This window comes from Centroberyx affinis, unplaced genomic scaffold, assembly GCF_046629955.1.
Source record: "Centroberyx affinis isolate AG114_WGS23_722 - 3 ecotype Tasmania unplaced genomic scaffold, CSIRO-AGI_Caff_v1 ptg002680l_1, whole genome shotgun sequence".
Taxonomy (NCBI): domain Eukaryota; kingdom Metazoa; phylum Chordata; class Actinopteri; order Beryciformes; family Berycidae; genus Centroberyx; species Centroberyx affinis.
Window position 1 is genome coordinate 220033 of NW_027280863.1, and position 21217 is coordinate 241249.

At 41.0% G+C, this 21217-nt stretch overlaps 1 protein-coding gene across 3 annotated transcripts in view; it reads left to right on the top strand.

The window, feature by feature from the left end:
- arhgef2a (Rho guanine nucleotide exchange factor (GEF) 2a) overlaps positions 1–16195 on the top strand; it is a 78480-nt gene extending 62285 nt beyond the window's left edge. For all 3 annotated transcript variants that reach the window (XM_071535222.1, XM_071535223.1, XM_071535224.1), the window contains exons 17-23: positions 3198–3284; positions 3702–3751; positions 4682–4714; positions 4814–4864; positions 5631–5957; positions 6719–6890; positions 13698–16195. In XM_071535222.1, coding sequence (XP_071391323.1) covers positions 3198–3284; positions 3702–3751; positions 4682–4714; positions 4814–4864; positions 5631–5957; positions 6719–6890; positions 13698–13768 — 791 coding nt within the window. In that variant the 3' untranslated portion in view covers positions 13769–16195. The remainder of the gene's footprint in view (positions 1–3197; positions 3285–3701; positions 3752–4681; positions 4715–4813; positions 4865–5630; positions 5958–6718; positions 6891–13697) is intronic.
- Positions 16196–21217: the final 5022 nt, after the last annotated feature.

Consider the following 21217-nt stretch of genomic DNA (forward strand, 5'->3'; position numbering starts at 1 on the left):
TTTAAACACATTTTAGACAAGTAGGTTATAGTTCAAAGTCTTCATAGGTTCCCCTTAAGTTGGAAAATTAAAGAAATTCATAAGAAATTAGACTATTAGTAAGACAATATTGAGGAATTGCACTTAAGAGCCTTCTTAAGAACTTCCTAAAATTTCCTCTTATGTCATTTCTTAAGAACTATCTTAAGAACACATTGGTGAATCCGGCCCCAGATGGGTGGTTTTTGCCACATAGCACAATACAATGAGTGGCAGAAAGACAATTACAAGAGATAGCTGCACTAGGCAACATTTTGATGTAATAATGCAAATGTCTTATCAGCCCAAGGCTGTGTGTTTTGAACGTCCTCACACCTTTTTTCAGTTGCATTCACACACAGCACATCTGTTAAATGTCTTAAAGGACAATTCCAGTGTGAGTTTTTGCTCATTTTTTACATTTTCCACCCATTTCATGTTAATTGCGACAGTTTTTAAATTCATGTCACGATACGTTTGTTTGTTTGTTTGTTACTTGTATACTTTATTATCCCCGTGGGGAAATTTGTCCTCTGCTTTTGACCCATCCTATACACACACTAGGAGCAGTGGGCAGCCGCAGTACAGCGCCCGGGGACCAACTCCAGTTCTTTTATATATAGTTCTTTTATATATACTGTATATAAGGTATTTTGAAATCAGTTTTGCCAAACCTCTCGGTCTCATTCACTCCCATTCAGTTCCAAACGGCATAGAAAACAACTCTGGAGACTTTGAATGTGATCAGTAAAGGTTATCCATCAGAATCAGAAGCCAACAATCACGTTTTGCAAAGTTGCATCAGAGCACTAATATCAGGCAAAATCTTTTACATTTTGAAAGACGTTCCAGTCATAATTTCATATAAATGCGCACATTTGGGAAGATCCGAGACGAGACAGGAGGGAGCGTCTGCTTACTATTTCTGCTTACCTTATTTATTTAGTTATTTTTTTCCTGATTTCTGCATTTTCCAATTTTCAGGCAATAGCTAACGTTCTCTGCGGTTACGTTAGGCCCCACCCTTTGTCAATCACAACCCATTCAAGCCAGCAGACAAACCAAAGCAAGGTGCTTCTGCCAGCTATAATCTGTAAAATTAAATGGAAAATTAAGCTTGATTTTACACAATTACGTCTTTAAATCGCTGCCCTCTTCTTTGCTGGTAGTAGCCTTGTAACATGTAAACAATATTTATTTCAAAATATTTACTTTGAAACACAACTAAGATGAGGGGAAAATAATAAATATCTTATAGCATGATAAAAGCACAGGAAAATAATTTGCAGTAGTGTAAAACAGTACATTCTCTGCAATACTCAGTCTCCTTAAAAGAATGTTACCAGGACAAAAAATGTACTGTTTCTTCATGTGGCTTCATGTGAGCATGTGGCTTCTGTTGCTCGGTCATGCCGATTTGCTCCATACAATATCAGGAATATCAGACCCTACCTGTCTGAGCATGCAGCACAACTCCTGGTACAGGCTCTTGTAATATCACGCCTTGACTACTGCAACTCCTTACTGGCAGGGCTCCCAGCATGTACGCTCAAACCTCTGCAGATGATCCAGAACGCGGCGGCGCGTCTGGTCTTCAACCGGCCCAAAAGAGCACATGTCACTCCGCTGTTCATATCCCTCCACTGGCTCCCAGTTGCTGCCCGCATCAAGTTCAAGTCCTTGATGCTCACCTACAAAGCAGCAACCAAAATGGCTCCGACCTACCTGAACTCCCTCATTCAGGTCTATGCTCCCTCCCGCTCACTACACTCTGCCAAGGAGCGGCGCCTGGTGCTGCCACCACAGCAAGGCCCTAAGTCTCTAGCCAGACTCTTCTCTTCTGTGGTTCCCCGGTGGTGGAACGAGTTACCAAACTCCATTCGATCCGCAGAGTCCCTCTCAATTCTTAAGAAAAGGCTAAAGACCCAGCTCTTTAGCGAATACCTTCTCACCTAATGGCCCGTGTAACCAAACCAACCAAAAAAAAAAAAAAAATTATTTGCATCTATGCTCTCTATGCACTCTATGCATTGCCTCATAGCACTGCCTTGTAGCACTGCCTCGTAGCACCTATGTCCTGTTGGACCAGAGCTTAGCTTTATAGCACTTAGTCTCGTTGTTCTCTCCTGACTAGAACCTTGCTTGTGTTGTATGAAAATCTCATGTGTAAGTCACTTTGGATAAAAGCGTCTGCCAAATGTGAAATTGTAAATTGTAAATTCCCACTTCCATCACAAAATTCAATAGCAACTTTCAGCATCTTTCCAAACCAAACTCAAAGAATAGAGCTTACCAATCACGTCACCTGGCACAATAGCTTGTTATGTAAGCAAATTCACCGACAACAGCCTAAGTCACTGGAATTAGATTGATGTTAATTTTAAACCCTGAATGTAACCACAAACTACAGTATGCATTGCACAAGAACTGAATTCATGGTAGGTAGCTGTGCATTTCAGTGAGAGCTTTTCCTGTGGTTTGATATTGAATGTATGTATTGTGCACATCTCAAACATATCACAAAATTGTACACGGTCATTTGGTTTGAAAGCTGTTGACAGTCATTTTGTCCGTCAGTGATATCATCTAGAACAGTGATTCTCAACCTTTTTCATATCAAGGACCCCTAATTTAGTCCACATTAAGGTCACAGACCCCCATTTGATGAGATTTTGTCTCTCGGACTCATATCTGACAATATTTTTATTGTTAGATATGATTTTGTCCAGAATTCCAGGACTGTCTTTATTGTAGGCAGAGATAACAGTGAAACTATGATCAGAACAGTCATTCTTCTACATTCTCTTACTGTGTTAACTTATTGTAAATGAAATAACGGAGTTTAAAAATTCATCAATTTGCTGGGGACCCCCTGGAACCCCCTCAAGGACCCCTGGTGGTCCCCGGATCCCACATTGAGAACCGCTGATCTAGAAAACAATCCATGTAGTTTAAACACAGTCTAGTGGAATAATGAATATGAAAAAAGATGGCATGGCTTGAAGACTCAAGTGAGGGATACTATTTGTCAAATACAGGTTTCAAATATAGTTTTCAAGTTAGTAAATTGTTTCATATTCTTGATGTAGTGAATAGGGCATTGAAGGAATTCAAAGCGAAGCATTAAGTGTTATATGGATGTGTGAGGTTTTGATTGTTGTTTCTGTCCGTTTCCTCAGTGGACAGGCTGAGTGAGCTCCTTCTGGGCTCCAGTGTGGAAATCCCTCTGCCCTGCCACCATAACCACACGGGGGTGCTAGTCATCAGTGAGTCATCTTCCAGTGTTGTTGCCCAAAGTTGTCTTTACGAGCCTGTACTTTGTGCCTCTATGAGCCCTGACTTCTACAGAAGCCTAGCTTTTAGATGTCACATTTATTAGGTTTTCACTCCAAAATGAGCTATCCTATTCGAGCACCCTCTCTTAAAAATCATTAGTATAAAAGTACAAATCATTATTGAAAACTACTGAAGTTATTAGCCAATCCAAGACCTTTGCTTACCAAATAACATTTTTAAGGCTGGCATCATCCATATTCATGAAATATTGAATAAATAATATCAGGTAAATAGGTAATTCTTTTTGAAAATGGATATATAGCATTTTAGAATTCAAACTTCAACTGTTCCGCATTGATTTAAGTACTGACAAATGCTGAGTGACTCTTGTGTTTGTCTGTGCTCAGATGGTCAGGAGCTGTTGGTCAACGGAGCCCACGAATTCCTTGGAACAAAGGTTGGCCTTTTGCATGGACTTTTGAAGCTCAATATCTCAGAACTATCCTGAAGGCAGATAGAACCTTATAATTCTAAGCTCACGATTAGCAGCTGTTTATCTCAGTACAGTAAAATACTCATTACAGCACAATGTTGGTAAGATTGTGCCTTTGAGATACTATTAACATCAGTTTACACTAGGTGTGAAGCACTGCAGATTTTAATATACACATATACAGTCTTCATCGCCCATCTTTGTCACTGCAGAGTCCTGTATGTCCTGTTTTATTCTTAATAACATCAAAAACAACTTGGAGACACACTGCACTTCAGAAGTGTCTAGTCATAATATAACTGAATAAACTTAAATTATCTGTAAACAGCATTCTCATCTATTCATAATGATCAAATATGACATGATCAATCCTATTTGGTTAGTTGTTTTCATGTGGACAATTCTGGCACCCAAAGCCAGAATATTTAAAATAATCATGGTAAATTAATCAATAGATTGTTTCCATTAAAGTGAAGTCAAAAAGAGAAAGAGTGTTCTCTTATGTTCTGTCTCGAATTTTGTTTTCAATTCACTCTTTTCCTGATGGGAAATATTTACATATGCATCAACATATTATTTGAGTTGCCAGAATGATTCAATGTATGGAATTTTTTTTTTTTAGCTATTATCAATTTATGTTCACTTAATTACTAATTTGTTATATTAAATATTCAGAAAAGTTAACAGTTCTGTGTAATTCAAATAGTGCCACTGAAAACAAACAGTTTTTATTCAGCTTGGTTTTAGACAGGTGAACTTGAATTTATTGATGACTTTCTACTATACTGTAAAGGTATTCCATTGTATTCTGTTCAAGTGTATCTTCTGTATCTTCCAAAAAAAAAATAATGCTCCTCTCCACTGGTTGATCTATATGTTTTTTAACATCTAAAGGATCGCAATGGGAGCCGAGACAATCCGAGCGAGGTAAGTTGATTCAAGTTTCTTATTGTTTGTGTGTGTGTGTGTGTGTGTGTGTGTGTGTGTCTTTACAGTGCTGGCTTCATTTTGCCTTTGATTTTACAGGAGATCTGTCAGAGGGTGATGAATCTCAGTGCCTATCTCCATGCACTCCAGGTTAGTAGGTTCCTACACACATCTGTAACATACTGCATCCATATACAACCGTGTATAGCTACACAACACATTCAATTCAATTCGTTTCAGTTCAATACATCTTTATTGTCCCCGAAGGGTGCAGCATAAAAACACAGGAAACACATACTGTACACAATCAAATGTAGAAGCACAATAAACATGCCCCAACCCAACATATTACCACCCAAACCCAAGTAGTGTTATTCTAATAAATCTTCTTGTTTCCAGGAAAATGGTGGATGAGAATAACATTTTCCTCTTGCTTTATGAGAGTTTTGTATATTTTCCTATCATGAATGTAAAATGAATCTTAAATTATTATTATTACTCAAAGGTTAGATTTGCTTGATACTCAACCAGGATTAACATTTTACTCGGCTTCAGTATTCAGTTTTAACACCATCATAATGGATTGAGCCTTAATAGTGGACATCTTTAAAACTGAATTAAACAGCGATTGCATCTTTCCCAACCCGTCAGAAAAGCCAATGCTGCTACCACGTCAGAAAGTTGGAAATTCCGAATTGAGGTTTTCAAGTCGGAATTCCACATAGAGATTTCTCGACCCTAATGTTGTCAACATGATAGCATACACTGTAAACACTACACAGCATTACTTACCGGCTGGGAATTTCTGACTTCCGCGGCATGAATTTCTGCTCAGTCACAGAATCATCTTGGAAAAAGGAGGGCATAGCTAGCAACATAGACATTGAAGCTGTGGATCCTCCCTCACCTCCTGCAGGGTGCCATCATTAAACAGGACTCCATATTGGAGCTGGTCCTGCGGCCAGAGGGCGCCATGGTGCCGGTAGCAGGAGGAGCGTGGCGCCCCCTGTGGCGAGACGGCGGCATGGGGGAGGCCAGCGCGGGGTCGGCCATCGGAGAGCTGGCCCTACTGCAGAGACAACACAGCCTTCTGCAGGAGGAGCTGCTGAGGCTGCGGGACGCCGAGGGCCGGCTGAAGGACAGCGAGAAGGCCCGGGCCAAGCTGGAGAAGAAAGTCCGACACATGAAGGTCAGCAGCCCTGCAGCCACAGCCTCCCACCAGCCGGGGGAGCACTCTTCTCAGGTAAGAACCATTATTATTTGTTGAAACATTTGTTTATCCAAGGAAGGTTGGCTGAACTCCATGCACTTTTCCAGCAACATCCTGCATTCACACTGAGAGCTGGCCAGTAGGGTTGGGCGATAGGACGAATATATAGGCGATTGGCTGAGTCCATCACCGGTAGATTTTTTTGGGCGATTTTTGACATTTTATTTTGCTAATTTAATGGTAAATAATTAACCTGTAAAGCGCAATTCAAAGCGTGCGCGAATAGGAACTGGCAGTTGGAGTTGGGCCATATTTTGCACGTTCTTGTTGCACTGATTTCCGACGAGTCTTTCACAAAACAGGGCAGTGAGTGACTAAATTACAATTTAGCCTTCTTTAGTGGTTGCTGTCCGATCGATTAGTGCTGAAAAGCAAAGTCAATTCATAAATCATATTTGAGAACTAGACCAAAAGCTGTATGTGCAGTTGTGGACCCTGATCATTTAATAGCATAATATGTTATCCCCACCTGTTTGTTCATTTGGAGGCTGCAAGCGGAGGCCAGTACAACCACAGTCTTCCACTGTCTGCCACAGGGAGCCTTCCAGTGCACCCACAGTCTTCCACTGTCTGCCGCTGGGAGCCTTCCAGTACAACCGCAGTCTTCCAGTCCTGATCACTGAGCAGCTGAGGGTTCAGTGCCTCGCTCACTGGCACTGCTAGTCACAGTAACTCAGGAACTGACTCTCCTTCCACTGGGTTTCTTCAGTCCCTCTCCTTTTTTGTTGCTTTAGTTTCCATCCCTGCAGCCAGGAATTGAGGCCACTCCTGGAGCCGACGCACCACTGGCCAGCCAGGAATCCCTCTACCAATCAGAAGGTCCCCAGGACTGCAGTGACGTGGAAGTGGATGTGACGTCAGACGAGGACGATGGGATGGCATCGGCTCGCTCGGAAAGCCCCAGAGGTCAGTGCACATACACACACTGAACATAACACACACCATTAATTCTAGGGGGTAGGAAAGGTTTGCTTCAACAAAAGAGCGTAGAGTGCTTAGACCAAATGTCCAGATGAATAAATGTGGCAGCACATCCAAAGAATAAAGACTAAGGCAGAGAGCTTACATTTCACTGATTTACTTTGCGTCTTACACACAATAACAAGGTCAGAGTATACTGTATATATGGTCAAGCATACTGGACATCCAATCAGAACACAAGATAAGACTGCACTGGCATGAATTGATTGTCTGAATGTAGATGCCAGCAACGCATCCCCTGTGGCATAGGCATCAATAAAGTTCCATCTTTTGGCACTGATGACCCAGAGGTGGGAGCAGATTTTAAATGTAAGTGCGCTGGTGATTTAGAAGTGCTTATTATTGAAAAGACAAAATCAGAACAACAGAAAAAGCTAGAGAAAGTAGGAATCTGGAAACTAAAATCAATGAACTGCCCAGATCTCATGCCGTTACTCAATGCAATGAGAAACTAAATCTCATTGGAAACATTCAAGCTACAGTTGAAACAGTACAAACTCAAAAATGACCAGAGAGATCCCCATGACTACAAAGAGAGAAAAGTTTCTCAATGGCAGAAGGCCTCATTCCAACACAAACAAGCAGGCCACAGCAGGAGCCGAAGAGGTGCTGAAGAGAGGTGAAGAAGTGACCAGATTGGATTTGTGTGTTCTAGCAACACAGTTCTTTGCAGCCATAGCTACCTTAGTTGTCATAGTAACAACGCAGGCGTCCTTATGCAGAATAGTGTCATGTTTTAAATGACACCCTCTAAATGTTACAGGCAGTAGCAAGTTAGCCATGGTTTCACCTTTTTTGATTTTGGCTTCTTATATGTTGGCAGTTTCTAGTCGAGGTACAGCTTGCGTATGCCGCTTTGGACCTTGCGACCTCCATCATGTTCCCTTTTCAGGTTGTTTCATTTGATTATCAGAAAAATCTGAAAAATTACAGATGATAATCAATTTGTATGGTAGAAATATGTTCTTTCCTGGAGCGATGGAGGAGGTTGATTTATACCACACTGTTTGGTGCTGCCATCACTGTGCAATGTTGCTGTTCATTTTTGTTGCTTACCACAGCATGTCACAGCATGTGACATCAAACATGCATTGTGCTGGGGGAGAAACACTGAATCCGATCGCAGCAGTCAAACTGAGTGGCACGTCCACAAATGTGTTTTGAATCACATTTCAAACCACATATGAAAGTAGTTTGTATCTGATTTGAAAAGGTCGGATTCTATGTGTTTTTTTGCTGTTCACACATGGCAAAATACCCGATTTGTATTGGATATGCCAAAACATCTGATTTGTATTGTGTGTTAACATAGGTACATTATAACAATTACTTGATCAATCAAGCACAGTGAGTGCTTGATTGATCACTCAAAGGGCAACTTTTTTGGACCCACTCCACCCCAAAAGCCAACCATAAAGAGGAAAAGGAAGATGAGGCAGGGCGAACAAGGAAAGAAACCACCCAAGGAGATCCCCAAGAACAGTCAATCACCTGTAGTCAATTTGTCCAGTTTCCCAGTCTCTCATTCACACATTTCAGTACATGGAAAAGGGCTAGTCAGAAAACATAACCCAATTTTACAAGCACAGTCCTAGCCAACATACGACCCAAAACAGGTACCTCACCTCTTTTTAGTGCTGAGCGCTGAACCTGTTCTGGAGTTGAAACAATGTCAACTTTTCTGAAGCGCACCCATCGTCAATGTCACTTCAGAGTTCTACCAACGAATGAGGATGAAGCAGGGGCGGGACCAAGAGCCGGCATCCTGACGTTTAATAGCTAGCGTTAGCTAGACTAACATTTAGCATAGCAGCAACACCAGGAGACATGTTCTCAGCACTCCCCGCTCCAGTGCTCACCAGATGAGGCCAAAGCGCTCAGCACCAGCGTTTCAAGCGCTCAACAGGTCGGTTGGTGGACATGCCCCCTAACAACTCCTTTGAATACCATGCAATCATGGTTACCGCTCCTGTTAAGCTGTTTGTGGTTGTCATATATCGCCCACCAGGGCTACTGGGGAACTTTGTAGTTGAACTGGACATGCTATTCTCAGCCATTCCTGAAGATAGCACCCCACTGATTATCATGGGGGACATGAATATCCATCTTGACAAACCTCAAGCGGCTGACTTCCTTTCACTTCTGTCCTCATTTGACCTCAAACAGATCTCCACCCCTCCCACACACAAAGTGGGCAATACACTCGATCTGATTGTGACTCAGAACTGCTCCACAGCAACTGTGACCCCCTTACATCTGTCAGACTACTTCTTTATTAAATTCACGGTTTCCTTACGTTCCGCCGCAATTGGTCCCCTTCCGATGAAACCTCAGTTCTCACACCGGCTCAGCTTTCCAATGAGGTCTCGGCTACCATTCCTCCTCATATTGAATTCTCCTCACTCCATGTCAATGAGGCTACAGACACACTCTGCTCCTCACTAGCCTCCTCTCTAAACAATCTCTGCCCCTCTCATCCGAACCTACTCGTAAAACCCCCCCAGTCCATGGCTCACCGGTGTCATCAGAGAGCAACGGGCGGGGCTCAGAGCAGCTGAGAGGAAATGGCGCAAATCCAGAGATCCCACTGACCTCAGTGACTATCAGTCTCTCCTATCAGCATTCTCCTCCCATTTAAAAAGTGTCAAGACCACTTATTATCAGGAGAAAATCAGCAGTGCCAAAGACGCTTGAGAAATATTTTCAGCTTTTAACACACTCCTCAACCCTCCACCCTCAACTTTGCTCACTGCTGACCTCTTCGCCTCTTTCTTTACTGATAAGGTTTCTGCCATCAGTAGCCTAATAAGTTGTAGTCTGAGCCTGACCAGCTCAGTCTGCCGCCGCCAGCTAACAGGACCTCACTCCTCTCATTTCCCCATCTTACCGAGGAGCAAGTCTCCAAGCTTCTGCTTGACTCTCGTCCCACTACATGTCAGTTGGACCCCATACCCTCCAACCTCCTGCAGGCCATTTCGCCCACACTTGTCCCTGCAGTTACGCACATCATCAACTCCTCACAACGTGTGTGTTCCCCACTGCTTTTAAGCAAGCTCGGGTTACCCCGCTGCTAAAGAAGCCTACACTCAACCCATCTCAGGTTGAAAGTTACAGGCCGGTTTCACTCCTCACCTTCCTTTCCAAGATACTTGAGCACACAGTCTTTAATCAAGTCTCTGAATTCCTTTCTGAGAACAACCTGTATGATCCTAACCAGTCTGGCTTCAAACGCGGACACTCCACTGAGACTGCGCTCTTGTCTGTAGTGAAAACACTGCGATCAGCTATCGGCTGCCTTTGACACGGTTAACCACCAAATCCTCCTCTCCACACTCGCTGAGCTTGGCTTCTCAGGATCTGCTCTCCTCTGGTTTGAGTCCTACCTCTCAGGTAGATCTTTTAGAGTGTCTTGGAGGGGGGAAGTGTCTAAATTGCACTGCTTGTCCACAGGGGAACCTCAAGGTTCAGTGCTTGGACCCCTTCTCTTTTCAGTATACACCACCTCACTTGGTGCAGTCATCCACTCACATGGCTTCTCATACTATTCATATGCTGACGACACTTAGCTCTTCCTATCATTCCCGCCAGAAGACCCCACAGCCTCGCTGATATCTCTGCATGAATGAAGGAACGCCACCTTCAGCTAAACCTGTCAAAGACTGATCTCCTTGTCATCCCAGCCAGTCCCTCTATACAACAACAGATCAGTATCCAGCTCGAATCAGCTCAGCTCATTCCCTGTCTGCCAGAAACTTGGGTGTCATGATTGATGACCATAACCTTTAAGGAGCATGTGGCTTCTGTTGCTCGGTCATGCCGATTTGCCCTGTACAACATCAGGAAGATCAGACCCTACCTGTCTGAGCATGCAGCACAACTCCTAGTACAGGCTCTTGTAATATCACGCCTTGCCTACTGCAACTCCTTACTGGCAGGGCTCCCAGCATGTACACTCAAACCTCTGCAGATGATCCAGAACGCGGCGGCATGTCTGGTCTTCAACCAGCCCAAAACAGCACATGTCACTCCGCTGTTCATATCCCTCCACTGGCTCCCAGTTGCTGCCCGCATCAAGTTCAAGTCCTTGATGCTCGCCTACAAAGCGGCAACCAAAACGGGCCCGACCGTTCAGGTGAACTCCCTCATTTAGGTCTATGCTCCCTCCCGCCCACTACGCTCTGCCAAGGAGAGGCGCCTGGTGCTGCCACAACAAGGCCCTAAGTCTCTATCCAGACTCTTCTCTATTGTGGTTCCTCAGTGGTGGAACGAGTTACCAAACTCCATTTGATCCACAGAGTCCCTCTCAATCTTTAAGAAAAGGCTAAAGACCCAGGCTAAGTTCTAGTCCGACAGGACTAGAACTTAGCTTTATGGCACTTACTCTCGTTGTTCTTATTTTATTTAATTATATGGTTTATTTGATAGGGACAATGCAAGTTAACATAGTACCACTTCAACTCATTACAAACAAGTTGATGTAACTGATGTTCTGCATACAGAGATTATAGCTATTGCTAGTTTCCAACTCCTGTCCAGGTTACATACAATTATAGAACATTATTTAAAGAAAAAAAAGAAAAGAAAAGTCAAATCATTAAATAATTAAAAATGCATACAGCTCTGATTTTGCTTCAGCCAACCTTTAACATTTTTATTAAAAACCTTAATATCTTGAGTTAATTTTATTTCAGTTGGTAGTGTGTTCCACATTTGAGAGCCCTTTATGGAAAAAGCTGACTGCCCAAAGGAAGTCTTACGCCGTGCGATTTTACAATTGCTACTTGCTGTGCCCCTGGTGATCCTACTGCTATTTTCTCTCCTGACTAGATCCTTGCTTGTGTTGTATTAAAATCTCATGTGTACGTCGCTTTGGATAAAAGCGTCTGCCAAATGGGAAATTGTAATTGTAATTGTAGTAAAACAGTGAAATGTAAGCTCTCTGCCTTACTCTTTATTCTTTGGATGTGCAACCACATTTATTCATCTGCATAATATACACCACTATGGAATATTTTAGATGCTTTGCCTGCTTTGGGTTTTTATAGGTTGTTATATATTAACAGTTATCTATGCTCTGCAATGGTTTGCCTTTGACAAGTAGAACTAGATTTTATTTCCTTGGGGAAATGTCACAAAGATGGAATTTTTGTGTGTGCAGTGTTTTAGGGATGGTATTGTAAAGACTATTGTACGGACATATGTTCTGAAAACATGGACTGTGGAAGAGAGTGGTGGCTCACGTTATAAACTAGATATAAACCAGTCAGATATAAACTAGTGAAACATCAGCTTCATGACTATGGAGGAAAATGAATGTCCAGAGCAGGAATATCCTTATCAGTTCACCAAAATAGACTCAGTCTCAGATGTGCCTACTTTGCCCTCTCCATAATGCTAAACACACACACACACGCACACGCACACACACATACAGGCTTACATAAGGCATTGATTTTGCGATGAGGCACAAAATGGCTCATTCTCACAAAGACACACACAATGGCTCACTTCTCACCTCTTGTACTCTCTGTATGTGTGTGTGTGTGTGTGTGTGTGTGTGTGTGTGTGTGTAGCATCAGTTCAGCTCTCTTTGTGTTCCATGTGTGGGTGGAAATGTTTTTTCCAGGGTTTGCACTCATCTCCCTCCCTCTCTCTTTGTCCTTCTCTCTCATCACACTCATCACTATTCAATACTGATATTAAAAATTAGATCAATAGATGACACTTAAGGGATGTAATACTGTAAATATACTGATTAGTTAAATAGATCACTGTGCTGTTGAATACTGAATGTTACAAGCCTGTTACTCATTAACAACAGCATCTAAAACCTGAAAAACAAAAACCTGTGGTGTAGCCTTCATCAATTACAAAGTGATAATACATGAGAAGCAAACAGGCTCTCTTTGTCCAGTAGTGTGCTATGACATATATGCTAATGTTTTTCAGCACATCCTAAGCATAGCCCACACGGTGTGCTAAAGCATTAATATGCACCATTATGAATTAAATACATATTGGACGCATAGAGGTGAAACCGCCTTCAATCTTCTCATTAATGCTATCATGATTTAACAAATTATTTTCTGAATTCATTGCATGCATATTTCTGTAGAGTTACAATGAAATAAAAAAATACTTTTTCACCTTTTTAGCTCATTCTCTATATCATAACATATACCTATTTAACAATAAATGCCAAAACAATGTGTTGCATTTTTAATTTCTCATATTTTTTATATAAAATAATTGTTTATATTTTCTAGTATTTATATCCCATTACTTTTACTTCCAGGAAAACCGTATGTTTTTAGTGGTTACTTCATGGTGCACCAGTAATAGATAGATATAAAATTCCAACCAGTAACAGATTTTTGATGACAGATTTTTTTTTTGGACAGATTTTTGAAACATGACACCAGTGGCAACATGGTGCAGTGGTGAAAACTCTGTTTCCTTTTCCTAAGTCACCATCATTGCATCCCGGAGGCTGGTAGTCATTTTGAAGAATCCAGAATTTGTTACAGCTCAAGATTATGAGCAAAGCATTTCCAACTTTTGACCACTTTTGAACAGTCCCTCCCCACATTATGTCTCGCCCGCAGCATCCTCCTTCAACCGAAAATGTGTTAAATTATGAAAGCCAGACACAATCAAGATGTCATTTCCTTGTGACTTTAATGGCTGAAGGTTTAGAGATGAGTGAAATTTGAATTATTGTCTCTTTTCCAGATCTTCAAGATATCCCAGAGGAGAGTGAAAGTGGAGCTGAACCTCGACAGGCTAATGTGTCACATTGCTAATGAGCTTCTATCTATCTTCCCTTGATTCCCCAAAATGCACAACAAAATCCATCTTTCTGCAGGTCCACAATTATTTATTGGGTTGCTTTGCTTTTGAGCACGTACATGATTTGTGGCAGTGTGTTGCCTTATTTTCAGTTTTGCTGAAGTTTTGTTTAGATTTCTATGACTTCCTTTTATTGCTGGACCAAAGGGGCGTGGATAACAGGAGGAGGAAGATATTGCAAAGATGATTCAAGAAAGAACAACATGCAGAAAATGATCGACCAAACCTGATTGTCTTTGGGCTATTTAGGGGGCATTTCCTTTAAATGCATCTGCATTAAGTCTGGAGATTCTGACAAAGATTTAGAAAATGTACTGTCTATACACAAATGGATATTTAGACACTTGAATTCTTTAATTTCTATAAATGGAGTTATCCAAATTTCAATGCTGTTTAATGTGGTGATCATTTCTTTTTATTCATCCTTTATTTAAGCAGATACCCAGTATGTTTTCTCTTACTAATGAATGCTAAGCTGCAGTCTAAATAAACATAGAAAATTATAAAAACATATAACAGATACCTACGCAAGTTTAATTGTCAAGATAATTAAAATGCTATGACCGTTGTACATAGAGGCAAACTAACAGTAATACATGTTTCTTTTTTTTCTTTAAAAGACTTTGTCAGGCATTTTGTAATATATTTGAGGAATAAGAAAAAAAAATCAGCTTTGAAACTCTTGAATTGCATCTTTCTCCAGATCTGAACCAAATGAACACGAGGACTAGTGATTGTGGCCACAGATGGGCAGTGTTTCCAATAGAGGCATTTGAAATCGGTCTTATGTTGCAGACACAGGTCAAGTGCAGTGTCAAAAATCATTATGTAATTTGGAACAAGGCACTTCTCCATACAATATTTGTATTTTGAAAATACCAAAATAGTATTTATAATAGTATTTAGAAAAGCCAAAGCCCTTGGAGGTATCAAGCACTGTTCAGTGCTATGACAGCAGGCTAATGAGAAAGACTAGTAACTGATCACACCAGTGGAGATGGGATTCATGCCTCTCCACTGATTGAGCTCATATGGTGCTCAGCTCTGTAGACATTAAAAACAATATGTCCCATAAAAGAGAATAATTTATATCACTTTCTGGTTTCCGAGTTTGGCTTCCAAGTTTTTCACTTGGCATGAGACAATGGGTAGGATTTTTTTTTTCATGTATATTTAGAAATTTCTGTTTAAAAGATCTAATTTGTATTTCCAAACTACTAAATGCATGTATTACATATGTCTCTTTCTGCAAGTATTTTGTAGTTCATTTTGATACATTTGTTGAAGGAGTATTTGTAATTTGTAATAAGATACATTTTGATGTATTTTTGTCCATCTGTTAGGGTAACAATGGCCAATTTCTATTAAAGAATAAATAAAAAATTAGAATTAGAATCAGAATTAGAGAATGGACGGTAGCCCTCACAAGCTCACACATTCATTGCCTCTTCTCAGTGGCAGCAACATGAAGTCAAGTAGGTCCAATAGCATAATGGCTGGAGCCCAGAGCTACCATAAATAAGCAGCATAAATCAATATTCTATCACAGTCTAAATATCATTTGTGTTGAGAGTTTACACTAGTAAGTGTATGTCCTACATGTTATTTTTAGTACATATGGTTTCAGAAGTTTTACTCAGGTTTTATCACCTTCAGAAGAATGATTTCCAAAAATTGGCTGTTGTTCCCTTTTAAAGGTGTACTGTGCAAGATTTTATTGTAAAAATACTGTCCCTGAGCACAAAATGACCATAATATACGTTTCTCAATGTGTCAGTTGTATATCGCTCTAATTAGCTAGCTTACTCGTCCCTATTGTGAAAATGTGACATCTCTTTCAATTGCAGGCCACCATAAACTGTGGCAGAGATCTGTCAGTGTTGTTGCAATTCCTTAGTCACAGATAGAGGTCAATAAAAGTCATACATTTTTTTAATGCCCTTTAAGAGTAATATCCAAAATCTGAACAGCAGCTCCATCCAGAGAAAGCAGGACTCACCAACATTAGATCTTTTGCCTCTGTCATCCATTTGATATCCTTTGAGCATCACGGACATGCAGGGTTGGTAAATATGAGCGTGCTTACAGGATTTCTGGATATTGAAGTTAACATTTTTCGAACTGTTAGGCTACCTCTCATTGTCATTTGAAGCCACCAACAAGCAAAGTTGCCTAATGCAGCTTTAAATGTTCCTGTTTAAATGCCAGATTGACACAGTACAACTTGTAATTTCTCTTTGTCCTTTGCCTCACAGTACTATATTTTGATGGCTTGCTTGAGAATGAAATGGACAGTTATATTGTGTTTTTATGACTATATTTGAAGATTGTATACTGTTGCTGCTGTATACATGAAGCCATACTAAAGATGTGAATGTCAAATCCAAAACAAGGCTCTCAGTTGCTTAGATGTCACACCATTACATCATTACATTACATTTAAATGTAGGACTTATTTTCTCTCTCATGACAGCGGTTACACTTAAAGACACCTTAGATTTGTTTGATTTGATTGAAATTATCAGTAAATTTGGCACTAACTTTAATTGCTACGCTGACGACACTCAACTCAATATACTCATAAACAAGCAAATAGTAAACATGTTGTCCCCCACCAGTGATGTAGTTCCACCCTTGGGTCAGTCAGTGATTGCTGAGTGTACTTGAAATATGAGTGAATTAGGCTTACAAGTTATATCTTGAAATGTAGTAACTGTAATTGTCCTGTTTTTACTCAATACAGTACAAAATATAAGCAATAAATACAATCCGTACATTACACAATGTACACTACAATACAATTTATAATACAATATACAATATAACATACAACACCAGGAGCGTGAGTGTTATGAATAACATAAATGCTAAATGATAAGTGATATATGGTATTGCACAGTAGGTAAGTGGTAATATGATATAAGTAGTCAAAACTGACGGCACAGTGGTAGTGCAGTGATGATGCAATAACAGCACAACACTCCAACAACTGTACAATAACTACAGTGTCTTGTGGTTAGAGGTTTGCCCAAAAATTCTCCACTGACTCTCACTTCAACACATCAACCCAGTCTGATGTCTCCAAGTGTGTAGTGTGTGTAGATCTATGATGACTTTAACTGTATTGCTTTACCACTAAGTCCCCATTCATTGTACCCCACATTGTATGATAACTTTAACTGCATGACCTGCTTTACCACTGAGTCCCCATTCATTGTCAATGTGCCGCTAGGGGCGGCACTTTGTGCAAACATTACAGTGTGACTAACTAACAAACTAACTAACGGACAGAGACCGATCCATAGTCCCCCCTTTGGTGGGGGGCAAAAACCAAATGACCACTCCCAATTCTTAAACTTAGAGGTGTGCTTATCTGAAGTCAAACATTAGATGTTGGTTATAGGACCAGCTAGACACAGGTATCAGTTTGAGACCACCACAGTTTACCCGGAGTGCTGCTATCTTGGTGATACATTCGATCCTAATCTCACATTTGAGCAGCACATTAAGGCCATTACTAAAACTGTGTTTTACCATTTTTGCAATACTGCAAAGATTTTGCCACGGCAGATGCCGAAATCATAGTACATGCATTTGTATCATTGAGACTTGACTACTGCAACATCCTGCTCTCTATACAAAATGCTGCTGCCAGAATCCTGACCACATAATGCCTATCCTACCCTCCCTCCCAATTCCTGCCAGATGTGACTTCAGGGTACTTCTGCTAACATATAAAATATTACACGGGCTAGCACCAACATCAGATCTCATTGCACCATATACACGTTCCCTGCGATCAAGATGCTGGCTACCTATCTATCCCACCAGTCAAAAAGAAAACCACAGGTAGAAAAGCTTTCTCTGGGAGCGTATCTATGTTCCCAGGGTCCTATGTTCCCCAGATTTATATGGCACATAATGGGAACATGACAAAGGGTCCTATGTTCCCAGGGTCCTATGTTAAACCCTAACCCTAACCCTAACTAACCATATTAAGCGAATACAGAGCTGGGGAACATCTTTTTCAGGTTCCCATTATGTGCTATATAGAGCTGGGGAACATAGGACCCTGGTAACATAGGAATGACTCCCTTTTGCTTACTGTGCTCCCTTTCTTAAGAACAGTTGCCTGTTTGCAATTAGAGAGGCAAGCTCTCTTTAAACCCAGACTTAAATTATTTATTTTCACTCCCATTTGGTCATCCTATTACTGGAAATGTCTCTTCTTAGAGTTAGCTAGCAGTTAGCTAGTTCCAGCTCACGTTCCTGCTAATGGGAATTTAGTTTGCTTGAGCTGTTTTCCCAGACTGTGTGCACCTGGTCATTGATGTTGGTCGTGTCTGTCTCTGTGAGTGGGAATGAGCAACTGAGTTCAATCTGAGTGCAATCATCCAACAAATGCATTTTATTAACAGCCAAGCCGACAGAAAGGAAACTATTTCTTGCAGGCTTTTTGGCTGTCAGCGATCTGGTGGAAGTCTTGCTGCCTTCATGCGCTCCTCATCAGCTTGTTTTTCCGAGTTTAACAGTCGTAATTACAACTCATTGTGTATTCAAATACTTTTTAGTGAGGAATAACAAAACAGACCCTGACACAAAAGTAGCTGTTTTTGCTGACTATTTTAGAAACCAAGTGGTACAGTTGGTTTCAGCTACTTGTGCTGGCATGGCAGAATGAAGAAGAGAATATTCACATTAGTTTTGTAACTGATATTTTAAAGGTCCCATATTCTACACTTTCCAGTGTTTTATATTATGACCTTTAAGTTTACTGGCTAAAAGTTGTATATGCGTGACACCTCGGCTAAATGTTCAACAAAGAGTGAGAATGTCACATCTTGGCATCTTGGTTATCATGTAAAATTAGACTTTCCCATTTGTATTTAACAGTTTTTTGGATTGCTACAAACAAAAGGACAATCCAGGCACTCCAGAAAATATTTAAAAAGCCTTTATTGTAGTGGTTAAATCATTAAAAAAGCCAACATGTTTCGGCCACTGTAGGTCTTCTTCAAAGCTTTAAACACAGACAACACGGATGTGGCCTCACCTATATATAGCAACAGCCAATGGGAGGCAGTCACATGACCCAGATAATAATGACAGGTGAAACAAATTGAAAATAATGACAAAAATATATAAATAAAACGAAATAACATGAGATGAGATTACACAGAAATGTTACATGTAATCATAAACGGGAAATAGGTACCCATAAATAGGTTTTTCATAGGCTGTGAGAAAAAAGGAGAGCCTATACAGAGAAAAATGACAGAAAACATGTGAAGTCTACGTATATCCTCATTGAGACCAGGATACTGTAATGCATCCAGTCGATGGATCCAAAAAGCTTCCCTTTGGTTAAGTTTCCGTATTCTGTCACCCCCCCCAACCAAATGTTTAATGTGCTCAATGTACTTTTTGACACTATTGGACTTTTGGACTCACAGTGCAGTCGTTTCACTTCAGAACATTTGGATTATACTGTTATACTTTTGGAGCCGTCTTTACACTGAGAATTTATATCGGCATAAAGCCGAAAATAGAAATTTTGTGTGAAGATGACATGCTGGTAAAAAGGAGGGCTAGTTATCACTGGGCACTGACCCACCTCTCCACCTAGTAAAAAAGCCGAAACAGAACCATGATTTATTCAGTAACCTAACTTTCTCTGAAACTCATGTTCTAGGATAATTCTCACCACAAATTCAATTTATAATTTGGAGATGAGGTGTCCTATAAATGAATATATTTGCTCCATTGTCTTCGCTATTGGCTGACATCAACCGGATACAGGTAGGAGGAAATACAAAGGGGGCTGCACAGTGGCTGCCTCTGCGGACTACACTGTACCTACGCTGTACCTATACTATGCCTATGATGTAGGTTCGACACAGAAGCATAAATTACCCTTAAAGGAGTAGTTCACCCAAAAATGAAAATTCTGTCATCATCTACTCACCCTCATGCCAAATGAAACACAGGTGAAGTTTGTTAGTCCATATAACACACAGGGAGGTTGCCAGCACAACTTGGTAGCAGCCTTCTCCAAAACAACTGAAGTCAATGGGGACCTGTTCTTTAGAGTTCCAAAACAAAAACAGCCAAACTGTGAATAGAAAGACCTATACACCATTATTTGTTGAAAATCAATCAGCTGTAGTTAAGATTTGCACTAAATGATGGTGTAAATATACTGTAGGTCTTTTTGGAACTCTGAAGAACTGGTCCCCACTGACTTCAGTTATTTTGGAGAAGGCTGCTATGGAGTTGTGCTGGCAACCTCCCTGTGTGTTATATGGACAAACTTCACCTGTGTTTCAACTGGCATGAGGGTGAGTAGATGATGACAGAATTTTCATTTTTGGGTGAACTATTCCTTTAATTGGCCTGCTTTGTATTGTCTCCTACCTGTATCCTGTTGAGGTCTGCTGATAGTGATATTTAAACCCTGCTCTCTGCAGCCATTGCAGGCCTGTGAGTCCTGGTAGGGGGATCCCTCTCTGAGTAGCCCTGCAGTCTACAACAGAGCTAGCCTTTTGACCAGTTGGTTTTACCAGTCCATAACGGAGCCAGCCTTTTGACCAGTTTGTTAATCCTGCCTGCATTCCCATCTTTAATATTGCCTCCACGGCGCACAACAGTAAAGAAGAGTGTACTGGCCACCACTGATTGGTAGAACATGTTAAGTAGTCTGTTACATTTATTGAAAGACCTCAGCCTCCTCAAGAAGAACAGTCTGCCCTGCCATCTCTTGTACAGTGCCTTCATGTTATCAGTCCAGTCCACCAGGTACTTCACTGAACCATCTCTACCTACTCAACCTGGATGGTGACAGGAGTGAGTTGGAAATCCACTACCAGATCCTTGGTGATACTGGTGTTGAGCTGCAGATGGTTCTCCTTGATCTACCTGACTCTCTCCAACAGACTCCCGTACTTCTCCTTATTGCCCTCACTCATGCATCCCATAATAGAGGAGTCATCAGAGAACTTCTGGAGGTGGCATGACCCAGAGTTGGATCTGAAGTCAGAGTTGTATTTGTATACTTTATTATCCCTGTGGGAAATTTGTCCTCTGCATTTGACCCATCCTATACACACTCTAGGAGCAGTGGGCAGCCGCAGTACAGCGCCCGGGGACCAACTCCAGTTCTTTTGCCAGTGCCTTGGTCAGGGGTGCCACTGACAGGAGTATTAACCCTAACATACATGTCTTTGATGGTGGGAGGAAATCCACACAAACACAGGGAGAACATGCAAACTCCACACAGAAAGGCCATGGGACGGACTGAGGTTCGAACCCAGGACCTTCTTGCTATGAGGCAACAGTGCTAACCACTGAGCCACCAAACCGTCCAAATTGAAATTGATTACATTTTTATTTATTTACATACCACA